Here is a 20,385-nt window from a genome sequence, read left to right as displayed (position 1 = left end):
GTGTCAATCATTGTTACTTAAGGAATGACTGACGACCTGGGGTTATTCAGCCGGGTTACTTGGCAGATGTTTCCTTGAAAATGAATGAAGTAGGCTTCAAGGGAAGCAATTAACAGAATTTGCTGCCACGGAGAGCATGGGAGCTTTCATGTGAAAATTGGAACTTGGGTGAAACTTGTATCTACCACCGTGAGCTTGGCAGCTTCGCAATACTTACAAGATTTTTCTGATGAGCTCGGTGGTGACATGAATGAACGTGATCTTTTAATTTTGCATAATCATGCCATGTGTCGGTATTTGGAAGATTTGCACAACTTTGTGGGCCAGTATTTCCCAAATGACCAATGTTTGATGCTACAAAATCGTGCCTGGGTAGCAGACCCCGTCACAGCACCAGATGGACCCATGGATTTGATGTAACAGTGTCAGAAGTCACTGATGTGATTTCAGATTCCAACTGGCAATGAACCTTTGAAAAACCATCACTTGTTGAGCTTTGGTGAATTATCAAAGAACATTCAGTCAAGTCATCTGAAAAGACTATTAAAATAACCACCTCTAAGGACTTCCTTGGTGGTCCAGAGGTTAAGAATCTGCTTTCCAATGCAGGGGACGGGGGTTTGATCCCAGCAGGAGCATGAAGATTCCACATGCTTGAGAAGCAATTAAGTCCATGCCCCACAATGAAGATTTTAAAAAGATACTCTCCTCTTTTCCAAATACCTATCTATACGAGGTTAGAGTTTCTTACATACTTAAACCACTTCAAGTGCAAGAGATTGATGCAGAAGCAGATATAAGAATCCAAGTGTTTTTGAAGACACCTAATAAAGAGATTTGCAAAACTGCAAAACAATGCCACTCTTTTCACTCTATTTTTTTTGAAATAGTCTTTTTCCCCCATAAAATGTTATGTACGTTAGCAAGCAATGGGTTTGTTATTTTTAAATGAATTATATTTTTCAAAATTTTGTTTTAATTTCCAGTTCAGTAAGTATTCATATCCACCTACATAAACAAAAGCTCTTTGGAGGGTCCTCCATAATTTTTGGCTGGGCTAAGGAGTCCAAGGGCCAAAAAATTTGAGAAATGCTGTTGTATACAATCATCAGAAGAGACCAGTAAAAAGATAACAGAGGCAATATTTACTTATTGTCCCTGAGATTAAATGGTGGTACTGTAAACAAGCTTTTAAAACCAGTCCAATAAGTGGTTGTTCGTGGAGTTCATTGACTATGTAAGTATTTCATGAAGCGGTACTGATGGCTTGGGAGAGAATTTCTGGGTAAGCATCATTTGGTTTAGAAAATGCTGATTCTGGCTGGGGGCAGGGCTGGAGTTCGAGTCCAGTCTGAATCACAAAGTACCCACTGCTTTCTCCCTGAATCTAACGTTCACACACAGGCAAAGCAGTCGATGGTGTTACACGTCAGCTGTCAGTTACACAGGGGCACAAAGAACTAGAAAACCCACAGGCAGCATCCCTGGGACCCGGCATCCAGCACCGGAAGGGACCAATCCCAAATCCTGTCCTTTGACAGAGAGGGCTGCAGCCAGAGGGAAGCAGGGGGTGGGTCTGCTGAAGAGCCCGAAGGACCAGAGCAGCATCATGCCGTGGGGCCCGTGGTTATCCACCTTCCGTGCCTCCTCCCCGGACATGCTCAGGTGCTCCCACTTCTGATGGGCCCACAGCAGGAACCACATAGGCGCTAACACAGCCACACGGGGCCCCCAGGCCCCCAGGGGTGGAGACAATCCAGGCGCGGAGGGAGAACCACTCCCAGCCCCTGCCCTCTGCTGCTCACAGCAAGGAAGACTTCTTGTCGCCAGAACCACTCCTTTAGAGAAGCTAGAAATGGAAATCTTGGGTACAGCCACCTAATTTATTTTTATTTTTGGCTGTGCCGGGTCTCAGTTGCAGCATGTGGGATGGTCAAGCTTTGTTGTGGCTTGTGGGATCTTTAGCTGTGACATGTGAGCTCTTAATTGCACCACGTGGGATCTAGTTCCCCGATCAGGAATCAAACCCCAGCCCCCTGCATTGGGAACACAGAGTCTTCGCCACTGCACCACCTCAGCAGGTCCCCAGGCACCTGATTTTAAACATTTCATTTTCCTTCAAATGCAGCTCTCTGCTTTTTGTTCTAGACTAAGGCATCCACTCCTCTTTGGTGACCTTTAACCTAATGCTGAAGCTGAAGCTCCAGCACTTTGGCCACCTGATGCGAAGAACTGACTCCTTGGAAAAGACCCTGAGGCTGGGAAAGATTGAAGGCAGGAGGAGGAGGGGACGACAGAGGATATGGATGGATGGGCATCACTGACTCAATGGACACAAGTTTGAGTAAGCTCTGGGAGTTGGTGATGGACAGGGAGGCCTGGTGTGCTGCGGCTCATGGGGTCACAAAGAGTTGGACACAACTGAGCGACTAAACCACACAGTGCATTTGAGCACATCTAATTATCCCAAAGGTGGTAGGTTTATCTGGTCTTAAAGAAGCAAATTCACAAGCTAAAGAGAATTCTTAGCTTCGGGAGCTGTGCGGGTATGAGGAAGATGTCAAAAGTGCAGGGTCTACGCTGGAATCAAACCAAGGGGAAGTGTGGCCTGATCTTCGTCAGCAGGGCCTGCTTGACTGGCCTTTGCTCCAGTGGCTGAGACCCTTGGTAGCTCAGCCTGTTTCCTCCTCGGATAGTAAAAGCCTTGCGGAAAACAGACGGGGGGCGGGGAGGGGGACAGGACATGAGAGGCTGGTGGCTCAGCTCGGGGAGCACGTGGCTGATGAGACTTGTGTAAAAGGTCAGAGTGTGAGGGCAGAGACCGCCACAAGGTCATGGTAACGGGCGACAGGACGCATCACGGACAGGTTTTCTTGTGTAGGCTTTGCAACAACTATCTTTGCTGAGGCTAGCTTGTCACACATGCCAAGGTGACTGGCCCAGCAGGTTTCCAGCAAGGGGGACATCAGCGTTCCCCTTCAGAATGAAGACACGGAAGGCTTCGCGTCTTGGCCCAGTCCTTTGCAGAGTGACGTGAAAGCCTGATTGAACAAATATTGAACCCTGGTATAATCCCAAACACTCAGGTATTTAGAGGAAAATGAAGTCAAATCAAGATGGAAAGGGAATCCCCTTGTGGTCCAGTGGCTAGAACTCGGTGCTTTCACTGCCGAGCAGGGGGCGCGGGTTCGATCCCTGGTCGGGGAACTAAGATCCCACAAGGTGGGAGGCGTAGCCACAGAGCCTCGCAGAGGAGGCAAGGTGGTGCTCTCCACGCTCATTTTTATGACACCTTTCGCTCTAAACAGTAGCTATGACACTAAGCCCACGGTGAACCAGCCTGGGCTCTGGTCTTCCACGGACAGCACTTTGTGAAGGGCTCCTGGCTTCCTACTCCGGTCTGCCCACTGAACCCCACCGCGAAGGGACAGAATTCTGATCTTACCCTGTGTCTCCACCGTTTCCATTCCACCCCGTGATGCAGCAGCCTGAGAAGGGTGTTTGCCGCTGAAACCCGGCTCTTGACCGGGCAGACAGCTGACCTGCCGCGCTTTCACTAAGCACCGGGCTGGCGACCTGAGGTGACCCCGCCCTGCGTGATTAAAGAGGCACAGTTTCAAAAGTGACTTCTTTTTGGATTCGCCACCTGAGTAGGAGAGGAATTCACAAAGGTCACGGAGTCTGAGAGTCTGGGTTCCCTGGATTTTTACTGTTCCTAATTTGCAGCCTGGAACACAACAGTGCTGTACTGTGGGTTTATTTTGCCAAATGTATCAATGTGAAACTGGAAACAATAAAGCAACGCGGGGGGAGGGGGGGGAAGCATATTCTCCCAAGTCCCCAACTATTAAGAGAGGTAAAATTTTCTCCTTACTTATCCTCTGCAAAATCTCCATAGTTCACGTGGGCAGTGAGGGTGAGACAGGCCTCAGAGGCCTGAGCGCAGGTGGGTCCCTGGACTCGGGTGCCCTTGGCAGGGATATAAACCCGGTAACGGGAGGATGAAGCTGAAGGGCACTGAGCCCCAGCCGGGGGTGCGGGTGGGGAGGGATTCCAATAGGAAAGCTCTCTGGCTAAGGCCCTCTGGGGCATCACCTGCACCCCTGGACATTTTTACAGGGCACCATTTTTAGAAGAAATCAGAGGAGGTTTAAATTGTTAAAACTTTCTTCTCATGTAGCTAATTAAATCTGCTCTAAAATATTACTTTGAGAGATAGACACGAGGTGTGTTAGGCAGGATAACGGTCCCCCAAAGATGCCCATGTTCTAACTCCTGGAACCTGTAGGGATCTGACTCAGTGTGGCCGGGGGCATTATTAGATTGCGGAAGAACCGGGGCTGCTGACCACCTGATGGTAACATCAGACCAGCCTGGAGTGTCCAGGTGGGCCCAGGACTCACAGGGGCCCAGAGACGAGGCAAAGAGTCAGAGGGAGACGCAAGACTGAGCCGCGGCTTTGAAGACACAGGAAGGGGCCATCAGCCAGGGATCGTGGGCGCCTCGGGAACCTGGGAAAGGTCAAGAAACTGGCCCTCCCCTGGATCCTCCAGGGCACGTGGCCCTGCGGACACCCTGGTTTCAGGCCAGCGAGACCCATTTTGGACTCCCGGCGTCCGGACTGCAGGGGGACGGCTCTGTGCCGCGCTGAGCCTCTAGGTCTGCAGTGCTTTGTTAGAGCAGCGCGGGAAGCGGATTCACGCGTCAGCATTAACGAGGCGGCCGCGCCTCCCTCCCGAGAACACGCCCTCCCTCCCTGCCTCCCTGTCAGGCTGGTTCTTCCTCGCAGGGCGCTGATGCTGGCTGAGATGACCCTGAGCCTGCAGCCCTGCCAACACGGTGCCTTCTTAGCCGGCATCGAGTCAGAGCACGCACGCCCCCCAGCGGCCAGCTCTGCAGATGGCTTCATGGAGAAGGCCCATCGCCGCCGGGAGAGTCTGAGGGATAAACAGCCCAAATGGACCACTCCAGTCCATCCGCCAAAAAATAATGATAAAAATGAGAGCTGTCAGCCACTCAGTCCTGTCTGACTCTTTGCGACCCCATGGACTGTAGCCCGCCAGGCTCCTCTGTCCATGGGATTCTCCAGGCAAGAATACTGGAGGGGGTGCCATTTCCTCCTCCAGGGGATCTTCCCGACCCAGGGGTGGAACCGCATCTCCTGCACTGGAGGCAGATCCTTTACCACGGAGCCAGCAGGGAAGCACGGTGATGATGATGATAACGCTTTCTAATGCCGCTTTACAGTCTGCAAACAGCCATGCCACTGCTGATGTCACCTGACCTGTGGGAACTGAGCACCGAGACCCGAAGAGTCCGGGAGGAAAGGGGAATCGGGAGACGTCTGCCAGGCCCTCCCACCCGTGTGGCCCGCATGAAGGAGCGCACACAAGGCCACCTGACCTGGCCCTCAGGTGTGGAGCAGCACGTGGAGCCTCGGAAAGGAAATCTCATCCACGACACGGCCAAGGATTTATCTTTGAAAATTTATTGACATGGTTTCAACAAGGACTGCAGTCGAAGGATCCATGAAACATGTTTATCTGGAGAGAGAGAATGTGGCCCCGAGAACCTCACTGCTGCCCGCGTCCTGGAGCTGCTGCTGGGGGGGCCGGAGGACGCTCTGCATCCGCTACAGGAACCTGATCCCAGCTCCGAACTGGACGCCGTCACAGATCCTGGAAAACAAAGTGCTTTCTCTTAAGGCAGGAAGTCAGCGCTCGGGTCTGCCCTGCTCGCCCCGCACATCGGCTGCAGACGCGCAGGTCTCAAACACGAGGCCCGGCAGCCCTGCCTCTCAGGAGGCCCGGGCCCTCCTGCTCGCCTCTCTCCTCCTCCTGGCTGCCCAGCCTCGCCCGCTGGCCCTGGCCGCTCCCGCCTCGGCTCGTTTTAAGGGCCAGCCTTTGGAGGATGGACGAGGGAACGAAACGGGAGACTCAAATCCCCACGCCCTGCTTCCTCCTCTACTCCTGTTTCCCCAGTCCTGACCCAAGTGGAGACAACAGAAGGACCTAGGAAAGAAATAGTCACCAACAACAAAACTCTGATGGGGGCGGTGGAGGCGCGGGCTGTGGGGGAAGCTTTGTTTATTTCTAAGGCTATCAGGGCAACACAGGGAGGTCGGGGAGGGAGCCGGGAGGAGGGCAGAACCCAGAAGAGTCCCAGGGGCCTGTGGCAACAGCAGAATCCACAGCCCCGCAGGGTTTGCCCGGACCACCTCGTTGTAGCCGGCTCCTCTCTCAGGAAAGGAAGGACGCGGGAGGTCACATGGGTTGCAGCATCTGCCACCCGCTGAAATTCCGCAGGTTCCCTTCTGTGCGCTGTTGATCACCAGCTGACAGGCCCCCGGGCCCGAGTTCAGATGAGCAAGGGGGCTGAGCAGCGGGGAGGTGGCTGTGGTCATGGCAGGGTCCTGGGAGTCGAGCTCCACGCCCAGACGCACGCATGCCCGAGGGCGTGGCCGTGTCCATGACAGCTGGGCCCCTGCCCGGCCGCACGCAGTACGCAGGCTGAGGATCACCGGCTGAGGTGTGTTCCTGGGACCCCCCCAGTGATGGCAGTGCCCACCAGGCCACGAACTGCCCCCCAGGATGGAGGGTGGTCTCCCGCATGGCCCACCTGCTGGCCGGGCTCAGGGGCAGGGCCAGGGATGTACGGTCCTGGGGTCACAACCTCAGGAAGCAGGAGCTTCCAGTGAAAGCGGAGTTCCGAACCCCAACCAGCAGCTGATGACAATGTGTTTGTGGAACACGGTGTGTTTTTGCAAGTTCTGACAGTTCCCAGAAAAGCTGGACGAGAACAGCTCCCTCATTCAGAGGAAGGCCGATGTTTCACTGTCACAACACCTGTGCCCTCCTCCTTCCCCGCCCTTAGAACTTAAGATGCAGGAAAGCTGACAGAAAGTGGTTTTCAGCCTGACCGTGAGTGGGAGGACAAAATAACCTGATGAATTAAGAGACTCGAGACAGAGAACCGCTGCTGTTGCCACTGACCGCCTGCAGGGTCAGGGTGCTCACTGACCGACGGCATCAGCAGAGGTCACCTGACCGGAAGGGACAGCCACAGCCTAGCCCCCACGTGACCCTGAGTAACCCTCACCGCCGTGCTCAAGTGGCAAAGAGCCACAATCAGGGCCGGGACTGTCTGCACAGCTTAACTCTGCTGAGATCTGAACAGTGTGTCTTTTTACCTTTTATATTTTCGGGTCCATAAAAGGGGGCCCAATGCCTACATTCACTATTTAGGAAAAGGTCTGAAAATAGGCTACAGGATAAAAATAAGTCAAGTCCTAGGTTTATACGGCTCAGAAACAAGCAGGCATTCCAATAAAGGCTCGTTTACTTGCACTATATAAACAGATTACACAACTTTACAAGCGCACATTCATGTTCAGAGACCGTATAAACGTGTCTCAGGAAAGATACCCGCTACACACAGCCAGAACAGTGTCTCTGATGCCAGGGGCGTGGAGACGGCCTCACCAAACGCCTGTTATCCTGTTCTGTGTCCCCTGTAACTTGTAAGCTTGTAACTCAGGAGGCGCCTCAGAAAAGTCCCCCGTGTCTTCAGTCGCCCCTCCTGCTGGGTCTCAGGCCCAGCAGGGTCCCCCAGCATCAGGCTCTCATCCTCCTCCTGCAGGCCCCGGGCCTGGATCTGCATGGGCAAGTCAGCAGGAGGCAGGCTGAGGAGGGCCAGAACTCAGAGACCCTGGAGCGTGCCCGAGGGGAAAAGACCCGAGGAGATGAGAGGGGACGAGAGTGCCCGAACTCAGGCCCTGCCCAGCATCAAGGGCCGCACCATGCCTCGCTTCTGCCCCTGCAGAAGGGGTGTGAGCTGGCACCCGCAGGCATCTCCTGCATCCACCCCTTGGCTCCAGCTGTCTTTCCAGAAGTCTCTCACGCCCTCAGCAGCCACCGTGACCCCTCTCCTGTCCTCCTCCGTTACTGACCACACGCTGCCCCCCGCCAGGCAGAGACACCTTAGTCCCTAGCGGGTCTCCAGGGACCACCATCAGCAGGACACGGAGTGGTCACATCAGAGCGCAGAGACAACGGCGCCCTACGTCACCTCTGGTACAAAACGCACCAAACGTTTCACAACCATTTCCATTTCTGTAAAGGTCTGAGATCCTAACTACAGAGTGACTGCATTAACTCGGGGGTGGGGGGTGGTTTCTCTGGATGATCTGCACACACACAATTCCCCGTCCTGCCAGCTGCCTGATTTTAGAAACGAAGATCGAACAACTTCCAGTTCAGACGACAAGACTTCAGACGGAGCCACACGCTCACTGGTGAGAGCCCCCCTGCACAGGGATGCCATGCACGACAGCAAGCGCTGCAACCACTGAGACCCCAAAATGGACCGGCCGCGGCCCGGGGGGTGAAGCGCGTCCTTGCATCCTGGTCTCTAAACATCCAGTGCGTGGCCTGCTCCCTCCTTTGGGAACGCACATCTGACGTTAATATCTGAACTACATTTTTCAAATTTCACCTGAAGAGAGCAAGCAGAGGGGAGAGGGGAACACGCCCGCTCCTTGCAGAGTCTGCAAGGAGAGTGGACCCAGCAGGGCTCCCCCAGAGCCTCGGATTCTGGGAGCACAGCGACACCCAGTGGCTCCCGAGGACACTGCAACCACACTTTTGGTCGGAAGGACCAGAGGCCTCCCCAGAGCCAGCAGGGCGGGCCCAGGTCACACGTCCAGGGGACAGGCAGGGACTGGTCCAGCAGCCCACCCGCAGCGCAGCCAGTCGAGGGGCCTCGGCCACTCCGCCGCGGCTGATAGTCACGGTGAAACAGACCGTAGAGCTACAGCAAAAACCCTACCCGCGTGTCCAGGCTCCCCTGCAACAAGAAACATTTATAACCTATTCACTTGTGTGATCAGGACTAATATTAAACACGGTCAATCTCCAGCAAACAATCATCATGGAAACAGCCTGGGTACTCTCTGAGGCAGAGAAGCTGGTAGCGAATGAAACTGTGAACGAGGAGACGTGCGAGAGACACAGGATTCTCATCTCTGCCCACTTTCTGCTCGCGGTGTGGGGGCAGCCCAGCCTCACCGCAGGGGTCTCTGAGCGGGTGGCTGGGTGCTGGCCTCCTCCGCTGGGATCGGGGGCACAGGGAACGGCACGCACTCTGGCCTCAGTGGGCTGGCGCTCCCTGGCACCCCTGACGGACATACACACCATCGTCCTGCCCACACAGGCAAATACGGCTTGAGAAGCGCCGGCTTGGATGGTTCTCTGTGACTCCATCCCAGGGCGGGCGCAGGGTCAGCACCGCACCTTGGCCCTTCCCTGCAAGGATTCAATGAGCACCTGGGTGTTACGCCAGGGAGCCCCGGGTCCACACGTCTGTGGCAGGCAGCTAAGACATCACCTAGCGCACAAGCCCGGCTCTAGGCAAACTGCCTGACCCCCACGCTGCACTCTCCCTGAAATCAGGACACATCACCCATCTCTGTTATGTGTCTCCATCACAGTGAGCCAGGCGGCAGGCCTGGGCACACTGCAGACAGGGAGGGAGCGGGGGGCACCTGGTGAGCTTCCCACGGGAGCAGCAGGCCAGGCGAGTGCACCAGTGACAGCAGCATGAGCAACAACCAGCCCTGCTGACAACACACCAGACACAGCTCTGCACATGCACGGGCGTTCACTCACCCGGCCCCCAAACCGGCAGGGCGATCACTACCACTAGCGCCCATCCTCTAGCTGTGAAAACAGACCCGAACGGTTACGCCACTCACCCCGGGCCACACAGTGGCTGAGCTGAGCTCCGAGCCTGGGCTGCTGGGCCTCAGAGCACACCCAGCCCGAACACCCAGACCCTCCTCGGCTCTGCTCCGTGCCGAGAACAGGCAAGGCGTGGAGGGGCGTTGACCATGGTCAGAGCCGCAGACCCACAAGGGCGCGCGGAGGAAGGGTTTGACAGCACGGGCGGCCCTGGCACGACTCAGCCTTCCGGCGAGACAAGCAGGGCAAACTGCACTGGGCCGACGGCCACAGGGGACTCGGGAGATGGATGCGGGCCCGCAGCTATGAGCACAGCCTTGTGAAAAGGTCCCTGACGCGGCTCCTCCCAGAACACCGTCACCCAGCACTCAGCGTGAAAAGACAGAGGGAGCCGAGGCGGCACGGGGCCCCCTCCACCATCGCGGACCACAGCTCGGCGCTGGATGCCTGGGCGATGATGACTCAGCATCACGGCGGAGCACAGGCAGAGTGACGAGGAGAAACACACACAGCCGTCAAGACTCCTGAAAAGCGTGCGTGTGAAGATACTCAGAGGTTAACAGAAACACGTGGCCTCCCCACCCACACAAGCTAGGGCCCGAACCCAAGGCCCACGTGATGGGGTCTGGGGAGGTGATCCAGTCACCACAGACGAGGGAGCTTAGCTGAGACGGGGTCCTTGGTGGGCTCAGCGTCCCTGTGAGAAGAGACACCAGACAGCTTGCTCTGTCCACAGTGAGGACACAGTGAGAAGGTGCCAGCCGCCAAGGAAGGGCACCCTGGGCCATGAACCCAACCTGCCAGCATCATGACCCCAGACTTCCCAGCCCCCAGACGGTGAGGAATCCACGTCTGCTCCCTAAGCTGCCAGTCCGTGGTATTACAAACTATCATGACAATACCTCTGGGCTTCTTGAACTTTCTAAAACGCACACCAAACACTTTAAGAAACGGGGTCAATTTCCTCTTCAGCACAAATCAATGACGGCTGGAGAAAAGGCCAGACAGTCGGTTCCCCTGCTGCCCAGAGAAGACTCTGGAGGATGCGTCTTCTGTGACGGGAGCAGAGCTGCACCCACCCCAGCCTTTCAGGCTCCCGGCCTGCAAGGTCCTCACACCCCTCAGCACGGACCAGCAGCGCCGGCCGCTGCCTCCAGCCAGGCCGCCTGGGCGGGGAGCTCCCACTATTTGGCAACAAGTGCAAACAGCGTGGGGGGTGGGGGGGACGAGGACACACCACAGCCTGTCCTCCAAACCGAATGGAAAGAAAAAACCCGCGGAGAAAAATCCCTGTATTTTTACTCCTTTGCCAACTACTCCATTTCTCCTAAAGTCTTGAATCTTAAAGGCTGTTGGTGAAGTGACTGCCGTTGCTGAGTCGTGTCTGACTCTGCGACCCCATGGACTACAGCACGCCAGGCTTCCCTGTCCTTCATGACCTCCCCGAGTCTGCTCAAACTCCTGTCCACTGACTCAGTGACGCCAGTGATGAAGCAGGTCCAAAGCAGAGTACGGTGACGGGAGAGTGCCACGTGCCTGTTGACAGGCCCCCCACACCTACCTGTCCCCACGCTGCACGCCCATAGGGACGCAGTAGTTGAGCTCAAGCCGTGCGATGTTGCCCAGCCTGAGGACGATGCCCGCCCCGTAGGACCAGCGGATGCACTCAGCCAGCTTCCGAATGTGGGCTTTGGGGCCCTCGCCTGAAAAGAGAGGGGATGGGGCGTGACCAACCGCACGTGGCCCCCCACACGCTGTCTGCGGACAGCCCCGGCTCTCCCTCTCCACGTGGCCTCCAGTCATCTTGAGAGCCAGGTCGCTCTCTTCGAGGAGAATGAAGGAAAGTGACACTAGGTCCACACCCAAGACAGGGCTGGGGACCGCCCGCCTCGCCGCCCCAGGAGGACGCAGGCCCTCTTGACGTTCTGGGCCTGGCGCGTTCTGGTCCCCTTGCCCAGGATGGCATTTCCCCTATCCCCTGGGCACCCAGGAAGCCCGACTCCAAGCCTTGGTTCCCAGACACCTCCCACGCCCCTGCTGCTGGATACGTCTGTGCCCCTCGCCCAGCCCTGAGCTCCGAGAGGAAGAGACCGGCTCTGCAGCCTCAACAGCTGGCACAGAGTCGCTGCTCGAGAAATGTTTGCTGAATAAATACATTTTTTTTTGGCAAGAGAGCACCAGATGATTTGTCACCCATGTTTCAGTCATTTGACTGATAGCTTTACTCGGCATTGTATCAGATGTTGTAGGCATCCGAGGCGAGCATGTGCGTGCATGCTCAGCCGCGTCCGGCTCTTTGTGACCCTATGGACTGTAGCCGGGCTCCTCAGTCTGTGGACTGTCCCGGCAAGAATACTAGAGTGGGTTACCGTCTTCTCCTTCAAGACACGGCTTGTACATTTAAAGATGACATAGTCTAAACCAGGGGCTGCCCAGGTGGCTCAGTAGTAAAGAATCCGCCTGCCAGTGCAGCAGACACAAGGGACGAGGGTTCGACCGACCCCTGAGTCGGGCAGATCCCCTGGAGAGGGAAGGGGCAACCCACTCCAGTATTCTTGCCTGGAAAATCCCCTGGACAGAGGAGCCTGGCGGGCTACAGTCCAAACAGTCAGAGGCAACTGAGCACCACGGTCTAAAGGAGACGGACACCTACTCAAGTCCTGTGCTTTTAAATGTAAGGTCAGGTGTGCCGACCGGCCGCTAGAGAGTCCGCGTCTTACCGTAGTTAAGGTTGCAGAGGTTCCCTGCGTTGAGGAAGAAGTGTGTCCTGAAGAGCTCGCCAAAGCCGCCCTGGCCGGGCCGGAAGGGTAACGGGGTGTAGAGGTGCAGCCCGCCGGCCCAGTAGGCTTCCCCGCCCAGGTAGTCACCTAGGCAAGGAAGGAGCACAGGTCAAAACGAGGTCACAGGTTCAAGACCACCTCGAAGGCCCACCATGAACAAGAGCGAGGGGTGTGCTGCGATCAGGACACACTCCGTGCCCAAGGCCACACCTCCTTTTAAATAATCTTTCCTTTTCTCTCTGTTTGTTTTATAACTTGCTTTAACTGGGAAAAAAAAAAGCTAATACATCACTTAGGAAACAATGAAACCAGTAATTGATCATATCTGTGAAATGCTTAGAATGAAACAAGTGAACTAATGGAAATTGCTTTCTCCGCAACTGCAGATGACTAGATCATTGTTGCCTGGCAAATGAAATGCATTATTCTGCAGAAATTTCGAGACTGCACTACAGAGAGACAAAATGTAGAAAATGTCTCTGCAGTTTCTGGAAATGGTCAGATCCACTGTTAAACCAAAGGTACAGGCGGCCTGCTCTCCCCATACCAGGACGCTGTCCCAGCTCAACGTCTTCATAGAAGAGGCATGTTCTGAAAGGTTCACGACCACTTGGGGTTTTCTTTGTTTACATAATGCATAATAATACAGATTACTTCTACACATGTCCCAACTATTTCAACTACAAATAGCCACAACACTAAAACAACAACAAAACCTTCTGAATTTGTTACCAAATACTATTCATAAAGTGCCTGTCTCCTTAAACACAAAATGACCCAACCATGACAAAGAAAACTACAGGTTGTCTCCAAGATTAACCTCGAGGGATGAACTGCTCGTTCACTTAAGAGACTCTAGCGTCTCCTCGCCCTGTCAATACTGAAGTTCTACAGGAAACAGTGGACGGACAGCAGGAGGTCAGCCAGGCCTGCTTTTCATTTCCCAGCAAGTGTTCCTCTCTTTCCTTAAATAACCTATTTTATTCTCATCATGGGAGAATAAAAAAGGAAATTCTCCTTTGATTTCTACCATTAAGAGAAAACCAGCTAACATCCTGGTGTCCTTCCTTTTAGTGAATTACAAACAAACATTAAATAAGAAAATAAAATCTAAGTATATATATAAATATCTTTCAGTCCTGATTTTTTTTTTATTTACTGTACTATCAGCACTTTCCTCTAATATTTCTTATTCTTTGAAAATGTGATTTTGATGCCTGAATAATCACAGATATGGACCATAAAGCAATGACCTGTGGTTCAGTCACTAAGTCATGTCTGAGTCTTTGACCCCATAGTCTGTAGCCCACCAGGCTCCTTTGTCCATGAGATTTCCCAAGCAAGAATAATGGAGTGGATTGCCATCTCCTTCTCCAGGGGATCTTCTGGGCCAGAGCTTGAACCTGACTGGTCTCCTGCAGGCAGTCTCCTGCACCGGAGGCTGGTTCTTTACCGACTGAGCCACCAGGGGAGCCCAGTGCAATGACCTCCCCCTGACTACTGTCCGATTGGAGCTGAATTTCTTGAGTGGATGTTAACCTGTGAAGGGCTTTCCTGCACACACACGTTTTTAAACCATCTTGAAGTATAATATACACACAAAAAACACACACACCCTAAGCGTACAATGCAGTGAATTTCCAGGCCCAGAACACACACGATACAGTGAGCACCCAGACCACAAACAGATGCATGCAGCGCCCTGGGGAGGCCCCGCTCTCCCTTCTCACCACCACCCACGCCAAGGGCAACCATCACCTGTCGCCCGACAGTACAGAGCTCTCTGCCCGGCCGCCACACTTCGCAGATGGAATCACAGAGCATGCAGCTGCTGGGGCTGGCTTTTTTTGTGGGGGAGGCTTATGTTTCTTAAGTTTGTTCAGGCCGCCTCATCAGTGGCTCGAACTTGCTCGTCCTCGTTGCTATGTAATAAACCACAGTGTGGAGACACACTATTTAGTTGCCTATCCTACGGCTGGCGGGCATTTGGGTTTCCAGTTTTCAGTTTGGCACTCTTATCCATGTGTGTAAGTCACTCAGTCATGTCCAACTCTTTGTGAGCCCTACAGACTGTAGCCGGCCGGGATCCTCTGTCCATGGGATCAATACTGCAGTGAGTTGCCATTCCTTTCTAGTTCTTGTATGTATATGTCTTAGGCTCTTGATAAATATTGTCAAACTGCTTTCATGAAAAGTTATGGCGATTTACACCCTTGCTCACAGAATCTTATCAATGGCCTTTTAATAGGTAATTAAATAAAACATCACTGTGTTCTAATTTCCAGGCAAATGGAAGACTCCAAAACTTTTATCTAGTCACTAAATAACACTCGCTAAAGTGAAAAAAGAAACTGTTACTTTTCCAAAAGAAAAGGACAGACTAATAACAGCATCCTAAAAGCAAATGAAAAGAAATAAATTATATTTTGTACAAAAATTTATTCCATAGATGATCATTATTTTTAGTAATATAAAATAGGAACAAAGATGTTTAAAAAAAGTTAGGAAAATCAGGACAGACTATTTTGTAATGTAATAACACGTGTCCTACCTAAATGATGGTTTTCATGACACATGGCGATTCTCTAATAAAATGTCAAGGACTGGAGAGAGTTCCGGAAACAGGAATGCTCACACTCTGCTAGATAGACTATGATTCAGACAAGCTTCCTTGAGCACAATATAAACCTTTGGGGATACTCAAAATCCACTGATCTAGCAATTCCAACCTAGAACATTTTGTTATATAGTAAAGCTTATAGATAAGCACAAAGATTGAGTTAGGTTATTCACTGACACATAGTTATTTAAAATAAGAAAAAAGAAAACAGTCTAAACGTCTAACACTTGGCATTTGGTCTAGAAAGGTCGCAGTGTAGCAAGATGGTGAAATATGCAGCCTTAACAACGATCAGGCTTTTATCTTTCTGAATCACTGCAGCTGGGAATGCAAAGTGGTATCGCTATTTTGGAGGACAGTCTGGCATCTTCTTACAAAGCTAAACATAATTTTACCATACAAGCCAGCAACTGCACTCCTTGGTTTCTACCCAAATGAGCTGAAAAATCTCACATCCAGAAAAACTACACACAGATATCTCTATCAGCTTTACTCGTAATTGTGAAAAACTGGATGTCCTGCAAGCAAGATGTCCTTCAACAGGTAAATGGATAAAACACCCTGTGGAATAGCCACGCGGTGGGGGGAGTATTATTTGGTGATAAAAAGGTATGAGCAATCTAAGCTATGAAAAGACACAGAGGACTGAATCACTATATTGGACATCTGAAACTAATATAATATTATAAATCAACTATACTCCAATTAATATATATACATATATATATGTATGTACACACACACACACACACACACACACACGTAAACAAAAATCTTATAAATACATTGACCAAAAGAAAAAAAAAATACGGAGGAACCTGAAATGCGTATCGCTTCATCAAAATAGTCGGTATGAAAAGCACATATACTGCATGACTGCATCTATATGACACTGTGGAAAAGGCAAAACCACGGAGGCAGTACAGGTCAACGGCCCTCAGGAACCGAGGGGGGGCAGGGAGGGAGCAAAGGTGAGTGTCGTCAGGGACCGAGGGGGGGCAGGGAGGGAGGAACGAACAGGTGGGGGACAGGGGGCGTTCGGGGGTGAGACCAGGCTGTGAGATACCCTAACAGCAGAAGCATGCCGTCAGCCGTCTGTCAAGACCCGGACACCTCACAGCACAGACAGGGGACGCCTGCGTGAACCACGGGGCTCAGTTGGAAGTGACATGTCATACCTGCAGAAGGAAATGGCAACCCGCTCCAGCCTTCTTGCCTGGAGAATCCCATGGAGAGAGGAGCCTGGTGGGCTACAGGCCACGGGGTCGCACAGAGCGGGACCCAGCTGAGCCATTTAGCAGCAGCAGCATCTCACTGCTGGCTCATCAGCCGTGACAACCGTCCCACACCAACACAGGATGCTGGCGATAAAGGATCCTACGGGCACGTACAGTGAGCTCTGCCCCTGCTGCCTAAGTTTCCTGTTAAACCTAAAACTACTCTCAAAAATAAAGTCCATTACACAGGGTATAGAGTCGGTATTTTATGAATCACTATGCTGCACAACTGAAATGTATGTAATATTGTACTGACTATATCTCAGTAAACAAATAAGCTTAATGTAAACGTGTGAAAACTTTGGAAAGTGCAGAAACACACTTTAAAAAACTTACTAAAGTATCATTCATCAGTTCCATCACCCAGATAAAACCATAACTAATGTTTAGCTATATTTTCTCTAAGTCTTTTTATAAAAACGCATGTTTATTGTTTACTTTTACTATATGCATTTTTAAAATTTTAAATAAAGTACACTACTTTAAAAATTTGTAGTCTGTCAATGAGATAAAATAAGCAGCCATAAAAAAATGATAAAGTACTTATTCCTCTGAACATCTTTTCATATACTGTTATTGAGGGGGTGGGAGGAGCAACAGGTGAGAACACAAGTATGCAAACAAAACAACACGTGTACGTGGACATGTGAGTTTAAACCACACGATGCTCAGAGCTTGAGGCGAAGGGATCACAGGTCACTCCTGTGTACCTTCCGCTTAGCTATACTTTTTCATTTTCTATCATTTCCTCAACAAATAAATACCTTTCCGAGCCTGCTGGGTGATGGATGTTAGGTGTCAGTTCTGCTGGTGAAACATGAGTATCTATCATCTTGGTAATTTAACAAACAAAAACATGTTCAAAAATGAGATCTAAATGTAGCTTCGATTTTTTTCAACGTGGTGCATTTTGGGGAAGGACAGACCTTCGCTCTGTGGCCCGACGCTGTGCATGCTGAAGCCCCGCACGCTCGTGGGTCCGCCGAGGTAGAACCTGGGAGAGGAAAGAGCTGTCAGAGGCCGCCGCCGGCACACACTGCAAGTGCAGAGGGCGGGGGCCCGCGTCGCCGCGCGCGGCACGCTTCAGGACCCGGGAGATGCGCGAGAGGGTGGAGAACGCCTTTAAAATCCAAGCTCTGGGGGTGGGGAGACACTTCTTTATAGTAAAAAGTGTATATTCGGTTTGAGTAGGAAAGAAAAAAGCTCATACGGGTTATCGTTTAGTCGCTCAGTCCTGTCCAACTCTTTGCGACCCCCATGGACTGTAGCCCACCAGGCTCCTCTGTCCACGGATTTCCCAGGCAAGAAGACTGGAGCGGGTTGCCATTTCCTTCTCAAGTGGATCATCCCGATCCAGGGATCGAACCTGCGTCTCCTGCATTGGCAGGCAGATTCTTTACCACGGAGCCACCAGGGAAGCCCCATATATGTTACAGAAACACAGAGAAACATTTAAAAAAGTAACAGAACAATCCCATCATTGACAAGCAGGGTTAACATCTGGGATTACAGTGAATCCGTGAACCACCCGTGGGCTTCCTGGTGGCTCTGACAGTAGAGAATCTTCCTGCAATGCAGGAGTCCCAGGTTCAGTCTCTGGGTTGGGAAGATCCCCTGGAGAAGGAAATGGCAACCCACTCCAGTACTCTTGCCTGGGAAATCCCATGGACAGAGGAGGCTGGTGGGCTACAGTCCATGGGGTTGTAGAGAGTCAGATACCACTGAGTGACTTTCACTTTCTTTCACTTGAACAACCCAGAGGTTAATCCAAATATAACCTGCAGTCAGCCCTCTGTGCCCAAGCTTCCTCCACAGCCACGCCGTGCAGTGCTGCAGTATTCACTGCTAAAGAATACCCACCTATAGGGGGACCCCCATGATCAAACTCACGTTTGTTCAGGGTCAAAGGTACTTCCTGTTAGTCGATTTTTTGGGTATGTGTATTTGTGTGACAGTGTATACATACAAATTTATGTACACAACTGTATTAAATTTGTGATATACTGTATTTTGCATAATTTCTGCATCCTTCTTGCTTTTTAAAAATTAGCATAAAGGTATACGGTTATTTTGAAAGTAGCTTAAACATAAAAACGAAATTAAAATGTGAAATAAGTGTTCTCTTAAATAGCTAAACCTCTTTTGTAAGAAACCAACCAGGAAGATCCAAAGGAAACCACTTGCAAGCCACCCGTTAATTTGTTATTACTTACCTATCAGCAATGCTTGATGGTTTATCACCCATGGGAACCAACATTCCACCCCAGAGAGATGCTGAAAAAACCTATTGAAATACAAACAAACAACCGTTTTCTTCCAGCATTTCTGTCCTTCCAACGAGTATCAGCAGACAGAAAAAGCACTGAGGTCTGGTCGCGGCCCGCGAGTCCAGCGCAGAGCTCGGGTTGGGGCATGGAGGCTGCAGAAGGGAACACTCGGCTCGGGCAGGGTAAGAACCACAGCTCGAAGCGTTCTGAGGATGTCTGTGGAACACGCAACTTCAAACCTCAAGACACACAAGACATACAAGCAAAAAAACAAGCCTAAACCCTCAGCAGGGCCTGGCTCCGACCCCGGGCAGCCCCCTCCCTTCCGAGAAGCCAAGCCCAGCGGGCCATGCCACAGCCAGAGTGGGGAGGGGACCAGGCCCCGGACAAGGGAGTCGGCGTCCACCAGGCCTCTGAGTGGCTGGCATCTCAGGAGAGGGAGGGAGCAGGTACGGCACTGCCGCAAGTAAGAAACGCAGGGCTTCCCTGGTGGCTCCGTGGTAACGAATCCGCCTGCCGATGCCGGAGACACAGGTTTGATCCCTGATCTGGGAAGACCCCAGGTGCCACAGAGCAACTAAGCCCATGCTCCCCAACTACTGAGTCTGCGCTCTAGGGCCCGGGAGCCGCAATGACGGAGGCCCTAGAGCCAGCCCGTGCTCTGCAACCCCGACTGGAGAAAAGCCTGCAGAGCAATGAAGGCCCAGCACGGCCAAAAATAAATAATGAACAAATAAACGAAAAGAACTGCAGACACACACGTCTAACCCAGCCCTTGGGGACAGCGCCTCCGTCTGACAGGTCAGGGTCGGAGCGGTGAATGATCTGATGTGGGGATCTGATCTTCACGCCACATCATCCCCACCCAGAACTGCCCCGGTGATGCCTGAGACCACAGTGGGCCCTCTGGGCTCCTGAACCTCAGCCATCATCACGCATCCCTGCATCTCCTGAGCGCCCCCCACAGGCTTCTGCCCAACTTGTCCTCTTGGATGTGCAAAGTCCACATCCTTCAAAGCTGCCCAGAGAACTCATTTTTAGAAGCTTCTGTAGGAAGGATCATAGACGAAAACTGGGGCAGAGTGGGTAGAGCAGGCCAAGCGCACATTCTATTCTGAAAAATCCGTCTCTGCTCAACAACGGGACAGACTGCTGCAGGGCAGGGTGAGGGGCAGGAGCCCAGCGCACAGTGGGGCGGCCGCCCCTTGGACAAGGTGCTCGGGTAGACTGTCCTCCCCGCCCCCGTCCCCCGGTGGTCATGATCCCATCCCAACCCCACTCCCTGCTCACCCCCCTGAAATCCCACGGCCCATTACTAAAAACAAGCTGCTTTATGCACCTCACGTGGCCATCCCCAGGTGGGGCGGGCAGACGCCACCGAGGGTGGAGGGCTCATCAAAGATGCCCCCCGACCAACGACGATGAGGCAACAGCCCCGTGGACACCTTCTACCCCTTCACTCTGCTGTCCTGTTCTTCACGTCTCTTATCACCCCCTGCCGGATTATACATCCATCGCATTGCTTGTGGGACTCCCCCTTCACTAGCATGTAAGAGGATGAACTGCTTTATTTACTGGGGTGTTCCTGGAGTCCAGACAGTGCCTGGCAGCCAGCCGGTCTGTGTGAGAAGGAAGGGAGGGATGGACGGACAGGTGGGAGGACAGATGGGCAGGTAGACGGAGGCTGGATGGAGAAGCAGGGGC

General features: G+C 52.4%; 1 protein-coding gene across 1 annotated transcript in view; it reads right to left on the bottom strand.

The window, feature by feature from the left end:
• Positions 1-5,472: 5,472 nt before the first annotated feature.
• SAMM50 (SAMM50 sorting and assembly machinery component) overlaps positions 5,473-20,385 on the bottom strand; it is a 31,917-nt gene continuing 17,004 nt past the window's right edge. The window contains exons 11-15 of the mRNA XM_070453478.1: positions 18,628-18,698; positions 17,341-17,408; positions 12,458-12,604; positions 11,299-11,440; positions 5,473-5,678 (exon numbers count right to left, since the gene is read on the bottom strand). Coding sequence (XP_070309579.1) covers positions 5,633-5,678; positions 11,299-11,440; positions 12,458-12,604; positions 17,341-17,408; positions 18,628-18,698 — 474 coding nt within the window. The 3' untranslated portion in view covers positions 5,473-5,632. The remainder of the gene's footprint in view (positions 5,679-11,298; positions 11,441-12,457; positions 12,605-17,340; positions 17,409-18,627; positions 18,699-20,385) is intronic.

Source organism: Odocoileus virginianus, chromosome 23 (assembly GCF_023699985.2).
Source record: "Odocoileus virginianus isolate 20LAN1187 ecotype Illinois chromosome 23, Ovbor_1.2, whole genome shotgun sequence".
Taxonomy (NCBI): domain Eukaryota; kingdom Metazoa; phylum Chordata; class Mammalia; order Artiodactyla; family Cervidae; genus Odocoileus; species Odocoileus virginianus.
The sequence above is the reverse complement of the archived record's forward strand: the minus strand, read 5'-3'. Positions and strand labels throughout refer to the sequence as shown.